Source organism: Pundamilia nyererei, unplaced genomic scaffold, assembly GCF_000239375.1.
Source record: "Pundamilia nyererei isolate P.nyererei 1_Seehausen unplaced genomic scaffold, PunNye1.0 scaffold00012, whole genome shotgun sequence".
In the NCBI taxonomy this organism is placed as follows: Eukaryota; Metazoa; Chordata; class Actinopteri; order Cichliformes; family Cichlidae; genus Pundamilia; species Pundamilia nyererei.
In genome coordinates, this window is record NW_005187413.1 from 3,918,501 (window position 1) to 3,935,812 (window position 17,312).

General features: G+C 39.6%; 2 protein-coding genes across 4 annotated transcripts; both read left to right on the forward strand.

Annotated features, from left to right (window-relative positions):
• The first annotated feature begins 1,715 nt into the window (after positions 1-1,715).
• On the forward strand, positions 1,716-11,860 carry ddi2 (DNA-damage inducible protein 2). 3 transcript variants are annotated; one of them, XM_005724534.2, is made up of 11 exons: positions 1,716-1,873; positions 2,030-2,201; positions 4,409-4,538; positions 4,701-4,967; positions 5,053-5,179; positions 5,331-5,458; positions 6,100-6,228; positions 6,409-6,512; positions 6,718-6,910; positions 8,895-8,943; positions 9,285-9,295. In XM_005724534.2, exons 2-10 carry the CDS (start codon positions 2,064-2,066, stop codon positions 8,903-8,905), a joined length of 1,227 nt encoding a protein of 408 aa, XP_005724591.1. In that variant the 5' UTR covers positions 1,716-1,873; positions 2,030-2,063; the 3' UTR covers positions 8,906-8,943; positions 9,285-9,295. The 3 variants fall into 3 exon arrangements, with proteins under 3 accessions (XP_005724591.1, XP_005724590.1, XP_013764069.1); XM_005724533.1 differs by lacking the exon at positions 8,895-8,943 and having other exon boundaries at positions 9,285-11,860; XM_013908615.1 differs by lacking the exon at positions 8,895-8,943 and having other exon boundaries at positions 1,716-2,201; positions 9,285-11,860.
• Positions 11,861-12,386: 526 nt separating this feature from the next.
• On the forward strand, positions 12,387-17,097 carry LOC102191979 (rho guanine nucleotide exchange factor 19). The gene is made up of 12 exons (XM_005724535.1): positions 12,387-12,671; positions 12,963-13,133; positions 13,213-13,277; positions 13,379-13,653; positions 15,044-15,204; positions 15,293-15,445; positions 15,526-15,655; positions 15,734-15,808; positions 16,042-16,134; positions 16,222-16,370; positions 16,517-16,681; positions 16,765-17,097. Exons 1-12 carry the CDS (start codon positions 12,541-12,543, stop codon positions 16,808-16,810), a joined length of 1,614 nt encoding a protein of 537 aa, XP_005724592.1. The 5' UTR covers positions 12,387-12,540; the 3' UTR covers positions 16,811-17,097.
• The last annotated feature ends 215 nt before the right edge of the window (positions 17,098-17,312 follow it).

Below are 17,312 nucleotides of genomic sequence, written 5' to 3' on the forward strand. Positions count from 1 at the left end.
TTAAATGCATTTTTCCCTTTCACAGTTTATGCAGTACCAGAAATGAATTCTCTTTAGTATCTTTTGGTTTAACCTGTTTTGAAACTATTTCCTTCCTGTTTTACTAACCTTAAATTCTTTACAACTTTGCATGTAACCCTCAAACAACCATTAAATATGGTTCACATAAGAAATCAACCATGAGAACCACATAATATTCTACATGTGCACGTACACATTTTTTACTGTTTATTGGCATATTTTTTCCCCCCAGTTGATACTAAATACTTTTTTGGTCGAGAAAGATAAGTATACAAAGCATTTTTAAATGTCTACAGGACCTGTGCACATTCAGATGGTTTAAAATAAAATAGAGAGAAATAAAGGACAAGTCGTGTCCTGCATATAGTAGACCTAAAATATCCTTAAGCACATTGTTTGTGTAAACAAATTTAGGACAAATTCTAGTCATAAGTATTCACTTTTATTTCTGTCTTATTGTCAGAGACAGGTAAGCTTATAAGAATGAGAAATTTAACATATATAATATTGCATTTTATTTTCAAAACAGTGAAACTTCAGAACTGCTGATGAAGCTTTAGATACTAGCTTTAGAAGTGAATGAATGAAATGAATAAAGAAACACTTTCATTCTTGAGATTAGATCAGATTACTGATTTAAAAAAATGTAACAGAAACACAATATAATACACTACATTACAATAGAGCAGCTGAGTAACTGCACTTGGGTGTATTTGTACATGTGGAACATTGAAGCTGTTTTCAAATCTCTTTGTTAATGATGAGGTGGACCTGATGACAGCATCTTAGTGGGTGGGAAGTATCCTAGATGATCCTGGCTGCTCTGCTGAGGCAGCGAGAGCTGAAAGGCTCTTCCAAAGAGGCACGTTTTTTTAGTTTGTTTGTTTTCTGGGCAGAGTTTATGATCCTCCAAAGGGCTTTCCTGTTCGCGTCTGAGTTGCTGGCGTACCACACACTTTTGATGAAGCTGCTGGAAAAACATGGCAGCAGCTTCTCCTCATAACTCAGGAATTAGAGTCTCTGATATGCCTTTTTGACTGCTGCTGCTCCAATACGTATACTCACAAACTTAAAGACAACAATAATAGTAAGAAGATTATAAGAAAAAATAAGATAATAAGAAGGTCAGATGGGAAACTGTTATAATAATAATAATAATAATAATAATAATAATAATATAACAATTATTATTATTATCATCATCATCACAGGGTAAAATATTGTGTTATTTAAAGTGTTATTTATTTGTTAAAAATAAAAAATAGTGCAGTTTACAATAAATAAACAACACAGTTAAAATAAAAGTGCCGTGGACACTTAGTGTCTGCATTACACTGTAAGACAGTGTAATACAGGGACTCAAGTTTACTAATAAAACACCATATTTCGGTCATTTTCTTAAGGATGTAGAATTGTACATACAATCAGTATCAGACACCACCAACAAAAAGGCTCTCAAAACAATATATATATGTGTGTGTGTGTGTGTGTGTGTGTGTGTGTGTGTGTGTGTGTGTGTGTGTGTGTGTGTGTGTGAATTTTTGCGTGTATTCATTTTTACCCCTGGTTTTGTGTGTTCATGTTCTGTTCTTCTGTATACTTTATCTATCTGTGTGTTGTATACTCATTGATTGTTCAATAAAGTTCATTAAAAAAAATACAGAGACTACTCACGACCGCGGATGCAAGCTGCCGTTAAAACGACAGAAGAAGAAGAAGAAGAAGAAGAAGAAGAAGAAGTACGCACGGCCGCAAATTCTGTATTGCGACATGCCAGAAAACGGGTTGAATGAGATGCAATACTTGTTTGGCTCTTGTTAAAAGAGAAACTGTGACATCAGGCTTCTTACCAGTAAGTGCAAAGCAGTCACTCTCTTTTCATGTAACTACTTTCGCTTTTGACGCAATTTCTACAGAAAGTCAGCTTAATTAAGAGGGGGGGAAATCCACAAACTAACTGGGGTTCCCTGTGGAAAAACTACACCACACTAAACGCATTCTATTGCAGCGGACTTGTCCACAGATCCTGCCCCAAAAAAGCGATGCTGGTGACCGTTTTCTGCGCGCCGAGGGATCGCCCAGAAACCACCTTCGCCCTCGATGTGTCCCCGGAGCTGGAACTGAGAGACTTCGTAGCACTTTGTGAGCTGGAATCAGGAATCCCAGCAGGGGAAATCCAGGCAAGACCCATGCTACATGTAGCAACGGAGCTAACGTAGCTAGCAGCTAAGCTAGCTAGCTGGGTTGCTAGGATGAATCGGACTTTTGCTGTTTTGATGGACGAAGTGTTACGAAACCTGCGTTGTTATCCACAACAGACACGTTTCCAGAATTATGTATCCCACGTCTAAAGTGTGTGTAGCCTTAACCTAAGAAAAAGTGAGCACACTGGCAAACTAAGGAAGCTAATAGTTGTCCGGGTAATTAATGGTTGGAGAAGTTTAATTCAGGGTTAGTTAGTGAGTTTTGTACGCCTGGTAGCTCGAGATATAAGGCTAACGTTATCTGGGCTGAAGGAAGAACCCCAAACAAGTGATAACCTACCAAATGTTTTACTGCGTGACGAGCTTTGGGTTTCAGCACGCTATAAAGGGGATAATAAAGTTAGTGCAGCAGTGGTATACAGTAATAACGCGAAAAGTAAAACTACTCGCCAGAGGCTTTAATTCTGGCAGATTTAGAAAGTTTTAAACACATTTAATACATGTACCCGTAGTTTATGTTAGATTGGAAGAAAAATAAATAGACTCTAAACTTGACTGTAGATCAAACAATTAAATGCAAAGTGAAAAATAATATAACATTTAAGAAATAATATTTATAGTAATGAAAATAAGTGTTTGTTTTAGCCCTGAATCAGTTTCTTCTGCTGGCTTCAAAATATAGCATTTCGTTTACACACTTTGGTCTGCACAGTGTTTGTGGGTAAACTGGAAACAGAAAGTGAGGATGAGGAGTAGAGGGTCATTCCGTGTTAGCTCATCGGATACAAAGAGAAAATAAGAGAAACATGTTGTGGTGTCTGGGGAATATCACACTGAAGTTGGGTGAAAATGTGTTTTTCACATTTAAGCTTTAGTGGTTGGTATTGAAAATTTAATCAACCCCTGTCTTGGTCTGGTTTCCATTCTAAAAGAAATTAGATTTCAGTGGAATTTCCAGGCTAAATAAAAGTGGAAGTAGTAATACTAATAGTATCTGTGACTATTTATCTGATTTGGAGGGTTTGTGATTTCTATATGAGGAGTTGGAAATAAAATATCAGTACCTGCAAAATTGTGGTTTTGACATTCTCCAAAATATTTTAGGGACTTCAAACATACATCATTTGTTTTGAGCTATACTCATAGAGCCATACTACCATGATAGAAGAAAATTCCTAACTTCATCCATTGAAACTTTTTTCCCCATTTTGTCAAAAACATTGTACTAGAAATTTTTTGTAATTCCTGTTAAAAAGTCTGTATTTCCCCTGAAAGTTTGTCATGCAAACCTATGATGGTCACGTAGGAAATGTGGCTTTAATTTGATGAATTGAGATTCAGTTAACAGTACTAAGATAACTCATTGTCAATCAAGTAGAAAGAAGTACTATACTAGAACTATATAAATGATAAAAGATAAGCAGCAAAAAGAAAAGAAAAAATCAGACCTTCTTAAAATCACAATGAAAAGTGTGAGTGTGAGTGTATGTTTGTCTGCAAACTCCTCCTAGACCATCATAAGTTGAGTAACCAATGCTTGAACACAAGTACATCTTAGACCATCTTAGGTTTCTTATCTATGACATTTTTTTAAAAATCATAAAGTTGCCTAGCAACGGGCTAAAATAAACTAAAAGTTAATCATTTATGCACCTTTTAAAAGTGTTGTTATCAATTTTATTTCACAACAACAACATTCATTTATATCTACAAAATTTGAATTGCGCATGCTTTATGGTGCCGTCATGTGGCAACCAGCTAGCAACGTGCTAAAATTACCAGTTTTTATATTATATTTTCATAACACTAGAGTCTAATTTAGATCCACAAAAATGTAATTATACGCACCAAGAAACCATGTAACAGTGGGATCAAATGATCCATATTGACACTATAAACAACATCTGCCACTGCTATTTAATTAATTGAGTATATCAATTTATCAACAGAACGGACAGGCCAAACAATACTGTAGCATGGGCATGCACTAGGAAGGAAACAAACAAACAAAAAGAAAAGAAAAATAAACTATTGAAACAGATAAGAATCAATAGAAATCTTTACACATTATTCAAGTGTGACCAGTGTCCACCCATTTCTGCGTCAAATAAAATGTGAGCAAAAACTTGTGAATCTTATGCATGTTGATTTCTTCTTATTTAGTGTTTTTTATTTTTGTACAGATCACATATGTTGAACAGCCCCTAAAAGACCTCACTCGTGCCTTGGGGACATACGGTGTAAAGGATGGAGACGTGGTGGTTCTCCGGCAAGCTGACAGAAGGCCACCAGCGGCTCAACCCGCCTTCCCAGGTAATACACATGAAAACTAATAAACATGTTGTTTATGTATGTATTTTAATCAGGGAAATGTTTAATCTGAATCTTATTGTTGTTGGATGAGTTACGAGAGACGTGACATAATAATAATGTCGTTATGCAGTACGCTAATCTTCTACCCTTTCTGTTATTTAGGTCTGCCCCGTATTGACTTTCGTTCCATCACAGTCCCAGGCACCTCTTCTTCAGCCAATCAACGTGGTGCCGTACGACCACAGCAACAGGCTCCACCGCAGCGTGCCGCACAGCCTTCCACGCCAATGGCCTTTCGTGGGTCCTCTCCTCAGGGGCTGGACGACCCCGCCTTACTTCAGCAGATGCTTTTATCAAATCCACACGAGCTATCGCTCCTCAAGGAGAGAAACCCGCCGCTCGCTGAGGCCCTGCTGAGCGGAGACTTAGGTGAACTAAAACAGAGTAATGGGTGTGCTTGTCGTCTTTTAATTTACAATGAGTCGGCCATGTTAGCATAATTGTGTTTCCTTAGAGCGTTTCACCAAAGTGCTGCAGGAGCAACAGCAGGATCGAGCCAAGCGGGAGCAGGAGAGAATCAAACTTTTGACCGCTGATCCTTTTGATTTGGAAGCCCAAGCAAAGATTGAAGAGGACATCAGGTAGGAAAAGACGTTAATCCCTTAGAGACATTCACAACACATAATAATCCTCATCCCAGCTTCACTTTCATCTGCCACTTGTGTGTTTTGGTTTATTATTTATGAATTGTTTGTGATTTTTCTTTTACACTTACTGTTGAATTGATTTTAGGCAGCACAATGTGGAAGAAAACATGACCATAGCAATGGAGGAGGCCCCAGAAAGCTTTGGACAGGTGGTTATGCTGTACATTAACTGCAAAGTCAATGGCCACCCTGTGAAAGCTTTTGTTGACTCAGGTAATGAACATTAAATCCTGATACGAACAGTAGTGGGGCTGCACAATAAAATTACATTTTAAAAAAATTAAAAGATTTTTGTTTTTATTTTTCTCCAATGTGAAAAAAAATGCCAAATGATTTACATTTGCTCTCTTTGAAAGGAATAAATCACATTATTTTGTGGGGTGGTTTTTCAAGCATCAGTTAGAAAATATAAATTCTTTAACAAGCTTAATGATATCCTATTGGTTTTAAAGTGTCGTCAATCTTGCTCCATACTCTGAGGGTGAGGCTTTTTAATACCCCAAACACCTTGCTGTCTGTGGCATCAGAGGGAGATGTGCCACTTAAAGGCGGAGGCTCGAGGCAGGACTGTATGAAAACAAACAAAATACCAGCCTAATACTTATCAGAGTGTGTGGGATTCTGTTTGTTTCTCACAATCATTAAAGAAGTGTACCCAGTCTGGGTAGCAGTCTTGTCGGGTGGAGACAGGACTGTTATAGCAGCTTTTCAGGTCTTTATAGGTGTGGAAAATAGGATTGTACCCATGCAATATGGGCTGACAAATACAGGTGTGTGGTTGTGGTTTACATATGAGGTATCTTTAAACACATTTTGGTTTTAGTTTTCACTGATTTTTTTTCCTTCACTTTTAGGAGCCCAGATGACCATCATGAGCCAAGCATGCGCAGAGCGCTGCAACATTATGCGACTGGTGGACAGACGCTGGGCCGGGATCGCCAAAGGAGTGGGCACCCAGAAGATCATTGGCAGAGTTCATTTGGGTTTGTGTCAAGAGTGTTTCTACTATGAACAATTTTACTTTTTATGCAGAACAGTCACAAATGTTTGCCTAACTATCTTGCTATGCCTTCTAGTAAATCCAAATTTAAGTCTCTGCATCACATTTTCAGTGTATTCTTTTTTCTTTTTCTTTTTTCCTTTTTTTGTTCCTCATAATCCAGCTCAGGTCCAGATAGAGGGAGACTTCCTTCCTTGTTCTTTCTCCATTTTGGAAGACCAGCCTATGGATATGCTGCTTGGCCTGGATATGTTGAAGAGACACCAGGTGTGAGCTCCTTTTATCTGAGCAGTGGTGTTTTCATGAGAAACGGGGCGCATGGGAGTTTTTGCTCTCGTGCCCCGGTTTTTATTTAGTTATCTTCTTATTTTTGTCAGAAAAGAAATATCGCTGACAAAAATGATCAGTCAACAACATTAACACTGGAAACTTTAGAAAAGCTTAGGATTAGACATTTCTGTTTTTCTTGCAGTGTTCGATCGACTTGAAGAAGAGCGTCCTCCTCATCGGCACTACAGGCACAGAAACTCGCTTTCTGTCTGAGGCGGAGCTGCCAGAGTGTGCCCGACTAGCGTACGGCACAGAGGGGCGTGAAGATGCCCGCCCAGAGGAGCTGGCTGACAGAGAACTGGCAGAGGCGCTTCAGAGGTCCATACAGGAAAGCGGTAAGAAGCCGTTTATGTGTGCACTTCAGGCTGTTTCTCATTGAGCTTTTTTCCAGCTCAGTTGGAACTACATTTGCATGTGCCACTTAAAGCTTCTTACTCTCAACTCCATTTATGCAGTCACATGATCACTTCATGTCATCACCTCAGCAAGTTAAATGTACCTTAGTATAAGACAACAGTCAGGCTAATGAGAGCACATTTAAAACAGAAATAAGCTTTTTAGGCTTAAAACAAAACAAACTGATGAATGAAACAAAATGATTTAAACTATATATACATATATTTACCATTTATAAAGTTCACCATCCTTACTGTCCATACCAGGTGTATTGTGATCTAAAAGTACCTCTTCAGATTAGGTTTTAGCGAATCATGTCCCTGGAAGTGCTTCCTCAAAACTGTTTCATTATAGTGAGTTCATATAGGACAACTAAAATTTGTCTGATTATGATGTAGACTCCAGTGCAGATGGATCTGAAGAGTGTGAGAGCAGAACTTGAAACCTCCTACGCAGACAAATGGGAAAAAAACATGTTGTGCCAACAGAAACGTAGGTGGGGGTTTATATGAACCAGAATCTATGGCAGACCAGGAAATAATAGATTCATAAACAGGATTAAATGTTGCCTTATCGTCTCGTTATTGTTTAAAATCTCCGACAACATCTGTATCTAACTAAAAGTTTTAAAAAGAGTCCTCTAATTGTGAAATAAAATCTATTTTATATATATATATAAGAAAAATGCTTAAAATGTCTGCAGCGTTGACAAAACTAATAATAAAAGCAATCGCTCCCATTGTATTTGTGCAGTTACTTAACTTCACTATGACAAAATGTTAGCATGGGAAACATCAGTTATGGTTAATGGCAGCTTGTCGGTCCCCTGCCGTCTCACTTTGTGGACAGTGTGAGTTTGTCAACCACTTTAATGCTTCAAACGTTTTATTTTTGCCGTCGGTCTAGCCACAGACTCGTTTTACAAGCATTCTTTTAAATTACCATAATTCTCTTATTGTTTGAGTTAGACACAAAATTCAAAGGGTTTTGGAAAGAAGAGAATATGAGCTTTAAAGATTGATTTGGTGTATCACAGTAGCACAAAGCATTCACAAGGTAGGTCTGCCTGAACACAGAGAGAAAAATCGGCTCTATCTAGATGAAGACATTACAATACGGTAACTCCTTAACTGTGTTGAGCTAGAGAGAAAATTTAAATGGTTCCTGAAAGATGAGAATTGTTTTATGATTTCACAGTAGTCCAGGCGACATGTCTGATAGTTGTGTGATAAAGGGTTAAACTGTTCATCATTAGCTATTCCAGCACCAAATAAATACTTTAGCATCACTATAGTGAAGTTTCTCCTTTAGGGTGTTGTGAGTGTTTTAAGTTAGTGGATTATTACATGACAACATTTCTTGTCCGGCAACTTTTCTAATGTATAAACAGGTTTTTTTAAGAAAATATTGAAATATAAGAGTTTAATTTATTGGAATTATGTCATTTTTTGACATCGCTCACTCCTACTTTATAAAAGTTACCAACACAGATACACTGTCAGTGGAAAGTGGTGCTTTTCCACCCATACAGGACTCTTCAGTTTCCCTTTAATACTCACATTATTATTTGTGCAAGAGCCCCATTAAGTCTTTGTTGTTGTTTCCAGTGATGCCCAGCAATGACTGGAGGTTGTTAATGGACTCGAGTCAGGAGAGACAGTTTAATCAGCCCACAGTTTTAACTGCTGAACAACCCTTTGAATTGAGCTCCCCTGACGTTTAGTGATGGGGATGTACACTGCAACCTCTTTGTCAGGACCTAGACCCGAGAATTTTTTAATTTATTTATTTATTTTTGGATGACACTTTTCACATCTGTGTGTGTGAAAAGGCCGATAGTTTGGTGCATGCCCTGTGTGTGACTGCTAACTTTCTCCGTCCCTTTGCATGATGTGTGTGGTGTGTGCCCTAACCCCTGAGCAGGACAGCACTGATGCATTTGGAGACAGCTGGAGAGGGCCCTACCAACCAGGTACTGCAAAATTCACAAGTCCATTGCCAGTGCTAAGTCCATTGCTATTTGTTTCTTTTATTTTGCTGTTATTTTGCTGCTGGGTCAGGTAATCAGTGTTGTACCTTTGTTGTTATTTACTGATGCATTTTATTGTGATTATTTATATTTGATTGAATTAGAATAGGAAATTCATTATAATTAATATTAATGAATAAAGTATGTTAGTATAGAATGCATTGAAGAATTTGGGCAAGAGAATATGTATTTGTGTTTGGATCTAAAGCTATTAAATTGACATAGTTACTGTCCCACACTGGAGTTCACAGTTTAATTCCTAGGCATATTTTCTCTTGTGATAGACACTGCAGATGGACAAGCTACCTCACCGCAGCCCCAACCATTTTCATTACCCAAAACCTTAGGCCAAACGTCGTCAGCCACCTCCCCTTCCCAAAGCCTCTCCTCTGATCAACCCCAGAACCCAACCCTGGATCGCTCTCAGTCTGCCCCTGCCGCCATGCAGCAGACCTTAGCACCAGGGCAGTGCCAGGATCAACCTGGCTTCCAGGAGCTTCCTCAGCCTTCATCCCCAGCAGAGGATGGAGCTTCTATACCTCACCATATCCACCCTGACCCTTTGCCTCTCCATAGCAACTCCGTGGTGCCCCCTCTAAGCAGTCCCTCAACAGATGTTGTGCGTTCGTGTACCCCTCCTGCAGACATGAACTACGTATCCCAGGATCCAGGGGGAGAACTACAGCCTGGAGCCATAAAGGGGGATGCTGAATCAGATGAGGTGGAGAACAGCTCCATGCTTCCCCATGCAGAGGAACTTTCCCCCATTCAGCCCATGGAGCAGGAGGTGACAGAGTGTGATACTGCTGTTACAACGGAAGTCGGTCCAGGTGCTCCCAGGGAACCTGACTCAATTGAAATGGAGTCTCCCACTGCTTCTGACAGTGTGGTGTGCTCTGAGAGGGATCAGCCTGATGGAGAGCACTGCTCCAGCTCTGAAAGCATCCCCTCGTTGGCATCTGCCCTTAGGGAGCTTCATGAGCTGCTGGTATCCAACAACTGTGCTCAGTCACAAAATCGCAGCACCTCCTGCTCTCCTTCAAATCCATTCAGGCAGGACACAGACAACATGTCCCCCGAACCGTGCACCTCAATCCCCGAAAATACCCAGCTTACCCCCTCTACTGCCATTACACCCGGTGCAGAACCAAGCGATGCCAAAGCCAACTATGCTGCTGCTGTGTCTGATGGGGAACCATCTAAGTGTCTTGCGCCCCACCACTCTGGCCAGAATGAACATCTGGGCGGTGATACAGTAGAGGCTGTGATTGGACAAGGACCACTAGAGTGTCCACATAGCTATGAGGAGAGGAGGGCAGACAGATGTGGGCAAGATGAGGCGAGTAACATCAGCTTTTCTCAGTCTGAGCCAGAGGTTCCACTTGATCCCCCTGAGGATCTGGAGTTCAGGGAGCCTCCTGAGGGGCAGCATGGGAGAGGGGTCGCAGATGGACAAGCCTCTGGCACCAATACCCCAGACAACCTAGGCCTCCAAACTGAGCACACTTTCCTCAGCCCTATGTCAATGGCAGCGGGCTCACCGGAGGAAGTTTCAAGCAACTTGTCCTCATCAGTTCCTCCTCTGGCTCAGACTCCCCAGCCTTCATCTCCAGCCTCTCCTCTCCCTCCTCTACATCCCTTTATAGAACAGTTTCCAGCCGAGCACATCCAGAGAATCCAGGCAGCAGGCTTTTCTGCCAGGGAGGCTGCAGAGGCACTGGAACAAGCCCATGGGGTTGTGGAGCTAGCTCTGCTGGCACTTCTAGCCCGCAGTATCACTGTGCCCACCTAGACTCAAAACCAATCATGCGAGTCCCTGGCCTCCCAAATTAGCATCTGTCTTATTTGGAAACTTGTTACCAATCCAGATGTCTCAGTCCCCATTTTTAGCAGGGACCACGTAAAAGAAACAGGGAAATGCTGTCTCTTGGTTTGTCGTACAGACTATCCGAGAAGAAACAGGACAACTGCTGATACTTTTCTGGCTAAAAAGAAATGTGAGGTGTGTTTGCATGCAGATGTTTTGGGTCCTCACCCACTTCATTGGTTTTTAGAGATTTGGTAACATAGAATGATTTTCTTCTCGTTTCATCGTTCAGCATTGATATATTATTAAATGCCCGTTATTGATTACTGAACCATTAAACATTATTGTAATTCCCCCTCTTTGACATATCATACAACTACTCTTGTCTAATTTGTTAATCGTCAATAAAACAAAACAATCTCAGAGTGGAGTAGCATTACCTGCTACTCATACCACAGTAACTTTTGTTTGGTGAGCTTGAGATTGTTCAGCACAAATGTGGATATTTTAATGATTTTTTTTTCCTTTTTTGAATAAAACCTAATGCAACAACCCAATGTTGGAAGAACTTTTGCAGTTAAGGAGGGTTGATCATTTTTGATCAAGTTTACAATTTCCATTGACAAGGGAAACCCAACATGTCAATGTTATCATCACTATAAAATAACGAGTGGGTTCGCCGAAGTACGATCATAAATGGGATTGATTGATTCAGTATGTTATTTACCGAAGGTATCTTGTACTGTATGTATCCACTTTTTTCAGCGCTTTGCCATGTCTAGATTACAACTCTGTTTGTAGCTCCCGTTCAGGAAGTCTTTTATTTTGTGTAAGTTCTTCGTAGTGTGTGATCATGTGTTCAAACATCCATATTTTATTTTATAATCAGTTTTTAAAAAAATAAATAAAAAAATGTCAGACGTTTCATCAGTATGTCATCTATCGGGACTTTTAATGGCTTTATTTGAGTCATGTACATTATCCACAATGTTCAGGCAGATTGAATTATTTACTTTTATCTTGTATGGAATTTTAAATTGCAAATAAAATGAAACTAGTATTTGTAAAGACGTGTGTGAGTTTTAAGTCATTTTTTTCAAACACATGCCAAGTATAGAAAGTAAGAGTTTCCATATCTTGCTTTTAAAAAGTATTTTCCATAATCTTAAAAAAACCTTCTTTTTTTTTAAAATGGACATCTTAAAGGATATGTGGTATCAAAATAATGATGTTGCCATGAGTTGGACTAATCTAAAAGGTGAATGGAAGCTTGGTGGCACCACTGGGAAAAAAAAAAAAAAAAGATCTTTTGACATCCATAAGTTTAACCTGCTAACTCAGACTTCTAAGAAAATAATGTGACACTTTGAGGTTATTATCTCAAAATTTTAATGTAACTCAAACTTTGACTTACAGCTGTGTTGTTGTTTTTTTTGTTGTTTTTTTTTGTTTTTAATTGTGGCAGAAACAAGCCTCCATAGTTGTAAAACCCTGAAGGAGCATGTAAAGAAACACACCTGCTTCTAGTTTGTTTTTTGATTGCTGCTAAACGCTCAGACTGCAGGTAACTCAAACTGTGTAGTCTGATTGGCTGTGGGACACAGGAAGGATCCACCCAAATCCACTTTGGAAAGGGTTTAGTAAAAGATCAGTTCCAGACTACAGCTGACACCCACAGTGAGAAAAACCATTACAAACATACACTAGTTTAGAAGTCATCTACTGAGTAATTAATGTCTCAGTCACCAACCACAGAGGGGAGAGAGATGCTCTGTCAGGGCTTTTCTCTGGAAAACAGCAGGGCAGAGCACACTGGAGGCCTTAATAGAGGCAGCGGGTCTTTAAACAAGCCTGAGAATTGCAGGTAAGGAGTCGGACCTCAGCCCCTGAAAGATGCCAATGGTTTTTAAAAAACTTATAAACTGCTTCATTATGACTAAATGCATCTCAATTTCAAATGCAGTAAATGCAAATGTAGTGAAGTATTGAGTCATAATGAGTTTCCTGTTCAAATTTTTAAAGTTTTCATCATTTTAAGTCAAATTGATGCAATGGGGGAACTGGCCCCAGATATTTGATTTTCTTTAATCTAACATGAGTGCAAAACAGGTGAGCCTTTTTATCCAGAACTATAAAATCTTTTATCCTGTCACAGTTTTCCCTTAGACATATCTCCAGCTCTCAGATTGGTGGCTTTAAGGCGCACATGGGATTTGAAAAAAAATCATTTGGCAGCGCACAAATTGAAAATCTTCTTGCCACCTGGACTTCAGGAAGATAACTCAAGCTCGTCCGCACAATGTGATCCGGATAAAAGCAAAGAAGGGTAAGATGAGGTGGGGATCTCTTAACTTTGGCAAAAATATTTTATAGCTAACTGCATGTGGCCTTCTTAATAAATCCAGAGAAGAGAATGTGATTGGGGAGGAATTGCAGAGTGAACGATTCCAGTCGAAGTACATTCATATTTGTAAGTTTAACCTTCTTCTTAAGGTATCATCATCATCACATTTAAATTTTAAAGCGTAATTTTTGTAAAGCTGTTTTTGTCTTTCTCATTCTGCTCTGCAGTCCCACTGTATCAGGATTACTGTCTGCAGACAATGAAAGATGATCTCCACAGACTCAAAGACGGTTTGTTGTCTGAACTGATAACTCCCAAGTATCTGCAAAGCCTGCAGACACCGATGACTCGTGCTGAAAGCCCTCAGCGAAGCGCTCGTCATGCAACTCCTCGATCTCAGCCTATTAGGGTGACTCCAAGTACACTCTGGCAAGACCTGGATGAGGTGAAGGCATCTGGTCTACTCAGCAGCTTGACAGCCAGAGAGATTCACCTTCAAGAGGTGTGCAAAAATGTAAAAAAACAAAAAGCTGTTTCATGTATTAGAGATGATGCATGCAATTTAACTAAACTGGAAGGCACATTATAATCACACTCATGAAGCAGAGCATAAGTGTTCATATTGCTCTTAGGATCTTTAATGAAGTTAAATATGCCTGCATCAAGTTTGTTCGATCGCAACATTTCAGTCTTTACCTGTATAGCGTATGTTTGACTGCAAATGTACAGTCCTGTAAAAAAGTAATTAAGTAATTCCATTTGGGAAATCATGAATTGTGTTCACCACCCTTTTTTGTGGAAACCTTAATTCAGTTTCACTAGCCACATCTTAGACTCTATCACTGCCAGACCTGATGAATCAAGAAATTACTTAAAAACTGATTTATAGTGAAATAAGATGAAAGATGTCAAAAAGCAGCATGTCAGGCCACAAACTAAAAAAACCGACATCTGGAATGGATTACAAAGCCACTTCTAAGGGCTTTGGGACTCCAGCAAATCACAGAGTGAGCCAATATCCATATATGGTAAAAACTTGGAGCAGTGGTGAACCTACCAGAAGTGGTCAACCTTCCAAAATTACTCCGAGAGCGCTTCAACTCCTCTAAGAGGCCACAAAAGAACCCATAACATCTAAAGAACTGCAGGTTTCAATTGTCTCCTTAAAGGTCAGTGTTCATGATTCAGCATTAAGAAAGACTGGGCAAAAATGACATCCATGAAAGAATTCCAAGGCAAAACAAAAACACTGCGGACCCCCAAGAAAACACAAAGGCTCATCTCACATTTGCCAAAAACATGTTGATGATCCTCGAGACTTTTGGGAAAATATTCTCTGAGACAAAAGCTGAACTATTTAATTCAGGTATCTTCTGGAATAATTCCAAAATCTTCATGAATTCTAAAGACTTCCAGAAAATCCTGAAGGAGAATGTCCAGCCATCAGTTCATGTCCAGAAAGAAAGAAGCATCAAATAAAGGTTTGAATCGGCGTAGTCAAAGTCTGGGCTTAAATCAGATTGAGATGCTTTGCAGTGACCTTAAACAGGCCACTCAAACTGGAAAACCAGAGTGAGCTCAATTAATCCACAGCAATGGTTAAGAACTATTACCAGGAAATTTAAAATAAGGGGAACTGCAAAAAGAAGTCCTTTTATAGGTATATTTTGGATTTTTAGGTAATTCCTTTCAGTTCATTTGAGTGCTTAAAAAATATTGTGCTGACATCAGGATTTAATTGTATGGCAACAGGAGCTGCTCTTTCTGGTTTTTATGGAATTTGTTGACATGGTTGGTATTTTGAAACACTATTACCTTCGTTGGAGATAAAGCAGTCTAAATTTTGTTTGACTGCCAATAACCCCCCACCTCCTCCTTTTCTTCCTCTAAAGACCATGTTCGAGCTCATCGGCTCAGAAGCATCTTACCTAAGGAGCCTCGGCGTGGCCGTGAATCACTTTTATAAGTCGCAGGAACTCAAGCAGACTCTGTCTCAAACAGAACATCACATTTTGTTTTCCAAAATTCAACACGTGATGGTGGCCAGTGAAAAGTGAGAGCTCCACACGTAGCACCTTGTTGTATATATGGACAGGTTGTCCTGATGTTTTAACTTAGTTGGGCTCCTGGTGTCTTTTTAGGTTTCTTACGGATTTGGAAAGCCGACTGGGAGAGAACGTGTTGATCCCTCAGGTTGGCGACGTCGTCCTCCAGCACTGCAAACATTTCCAAACTCTCTATGTGCCGTATGTGACAAATATGATGTACCAAGAAGCCCTTATCAACGAAAAGCTGTAAGTGTACTCTGTATTTCAGAATACAAATACATTCTCAACACCTCGCAATGCAAACTGTTAAATGTTCCCTTTTCAAGGCAGCACAACAGAATTTTTCTGTATACCCTGAAGAAACTCGAGAGTGACCCGGTGTGTCAAAGAAAGACCCTCAAGTCCTTCCTCGTCCTTCCCTTCCAGAGAATTACTCGCATCAAGCTTCTGCTGGAGGTAAACGTCTGATGAGATTTGAACTGTTAAACCGATTTTTGCTCCATTAGCTAAGGTTTCTGTTTTCTTTCATTTCAGAGCATCCTGAAACTGTCTGAGCCGGACTCTGACTCAGTTTCAAACCTTAAAAAAGCAATAGACGCCATTCATGAGGTAATGCTTTTCAGATCTGTACACTCATGCCAAGACAGGTGAGAGAAAAAGATTCACTTTCCATTTTCTGCTACTTTATACTTGATCTTGTTTAAAAATAAAAATGTTATGCTTGCCAATCTGAATGCAATTTTTACTTGCAACAGAATTTCTGCACTTCAGTATTGACAGCTTTTTTTATTTAAGTGAAAAATCTGCCTAATTCTTCTACAACTGCACTACTCTGACCCCAGATAGTGACAGAGTGTGACAAGGGGGTCAGAAAAATGAAACAGATTGAGGAGCTGGTCTGCCTCGAAATGCTGCTGGATTTCGGAAAAGTTAAGGTGATGACACAAATGTTTTTAATAGACTACAAAGTGGTCTTCTTTAACCTGCAGCAGTAACAGAGTGCGTCTTCTTCATCCATCCAGTCAGTTCCCATGGTCACAAGCAAGCGTTTCCTGGTGCACCACGGAGCCCTGAAACAGCTGACCAAGGAGAGCACTTATAACTTAAGAATGTCATTCGTTGGCGTCTACCTCCACCTCTTCAATGACCTTTTGATCGTCTCTATGAAAAAGTATTTGACTAGCAATCCTAGCAATCAAACTTTTTAGTCTCTGTACAGTCCAAGCTGCTGCAAGTCAACAAAAAATAGGATCTTTATGATCCACATTGGAAATGTGCTTCTAATCTTACTTTTTTCCCCCCCCTCATCCCTTTCAGAGATGAGCGCTTTAAAGTAATGGACCATGCTCAATTCCCAGAACACGTGAGCGTTCAGCCTGTGAAGACTGAAGTCCTGGGTCTGCCCTCATACTCCTTCCTGCTACATCTCTCTAAAACTCAAACAGGACATCCGACTGCAATGATAATTGCTACAGACACAAGGCAAGAGTTAATAAAATCTGTAAGTCCTTACATCCACTGTTGGAGTCCCCCTCACCATCTGATGGCCTTCTTTTAAATTACAGGTCGGAGAAAGAGGCATGGATGAAGGCGCTGTCATCGAGACACTGACCTTTTAGCAGCTTTAAACTTTAAAGACGAAACTTGGCTCCATGTAACTAACTGAAACAATGTTAACTTGTTCACTTTTTAAGGTTCATCAGTGGTTCAGTCTACGCTTTGCACTGTTCTTGGTGAAGATGCACTCAGTGCGCTTTGTGTTCAAACGTCCACTAACCTCACGATGAGCTAGATCTTCGCTACAGACGTTTTTTGTTTCTGACTGACTTTAAAATACCAATTAATTTTTAAGTAGTGTACAGTTTACTTTAATTGATAATAAAATGATTTCTAATTCACTTTCCGGAGTACAAGTGTATAACATGACAATCGGACAAAATATTTAATATGCTCACCATGCCATAGTGGCATTTTACAGGGAGTGCAGAATTATTAGGCAAGTTGTATTTTTGAGGAATAATATTATTGAACAACAACCATGTTCTCAATGAACCCAAAAAACTCATTAATATCAAAGCTGAATGTTTTTGGAAGTAGTTTTTAGTTTTAGCTA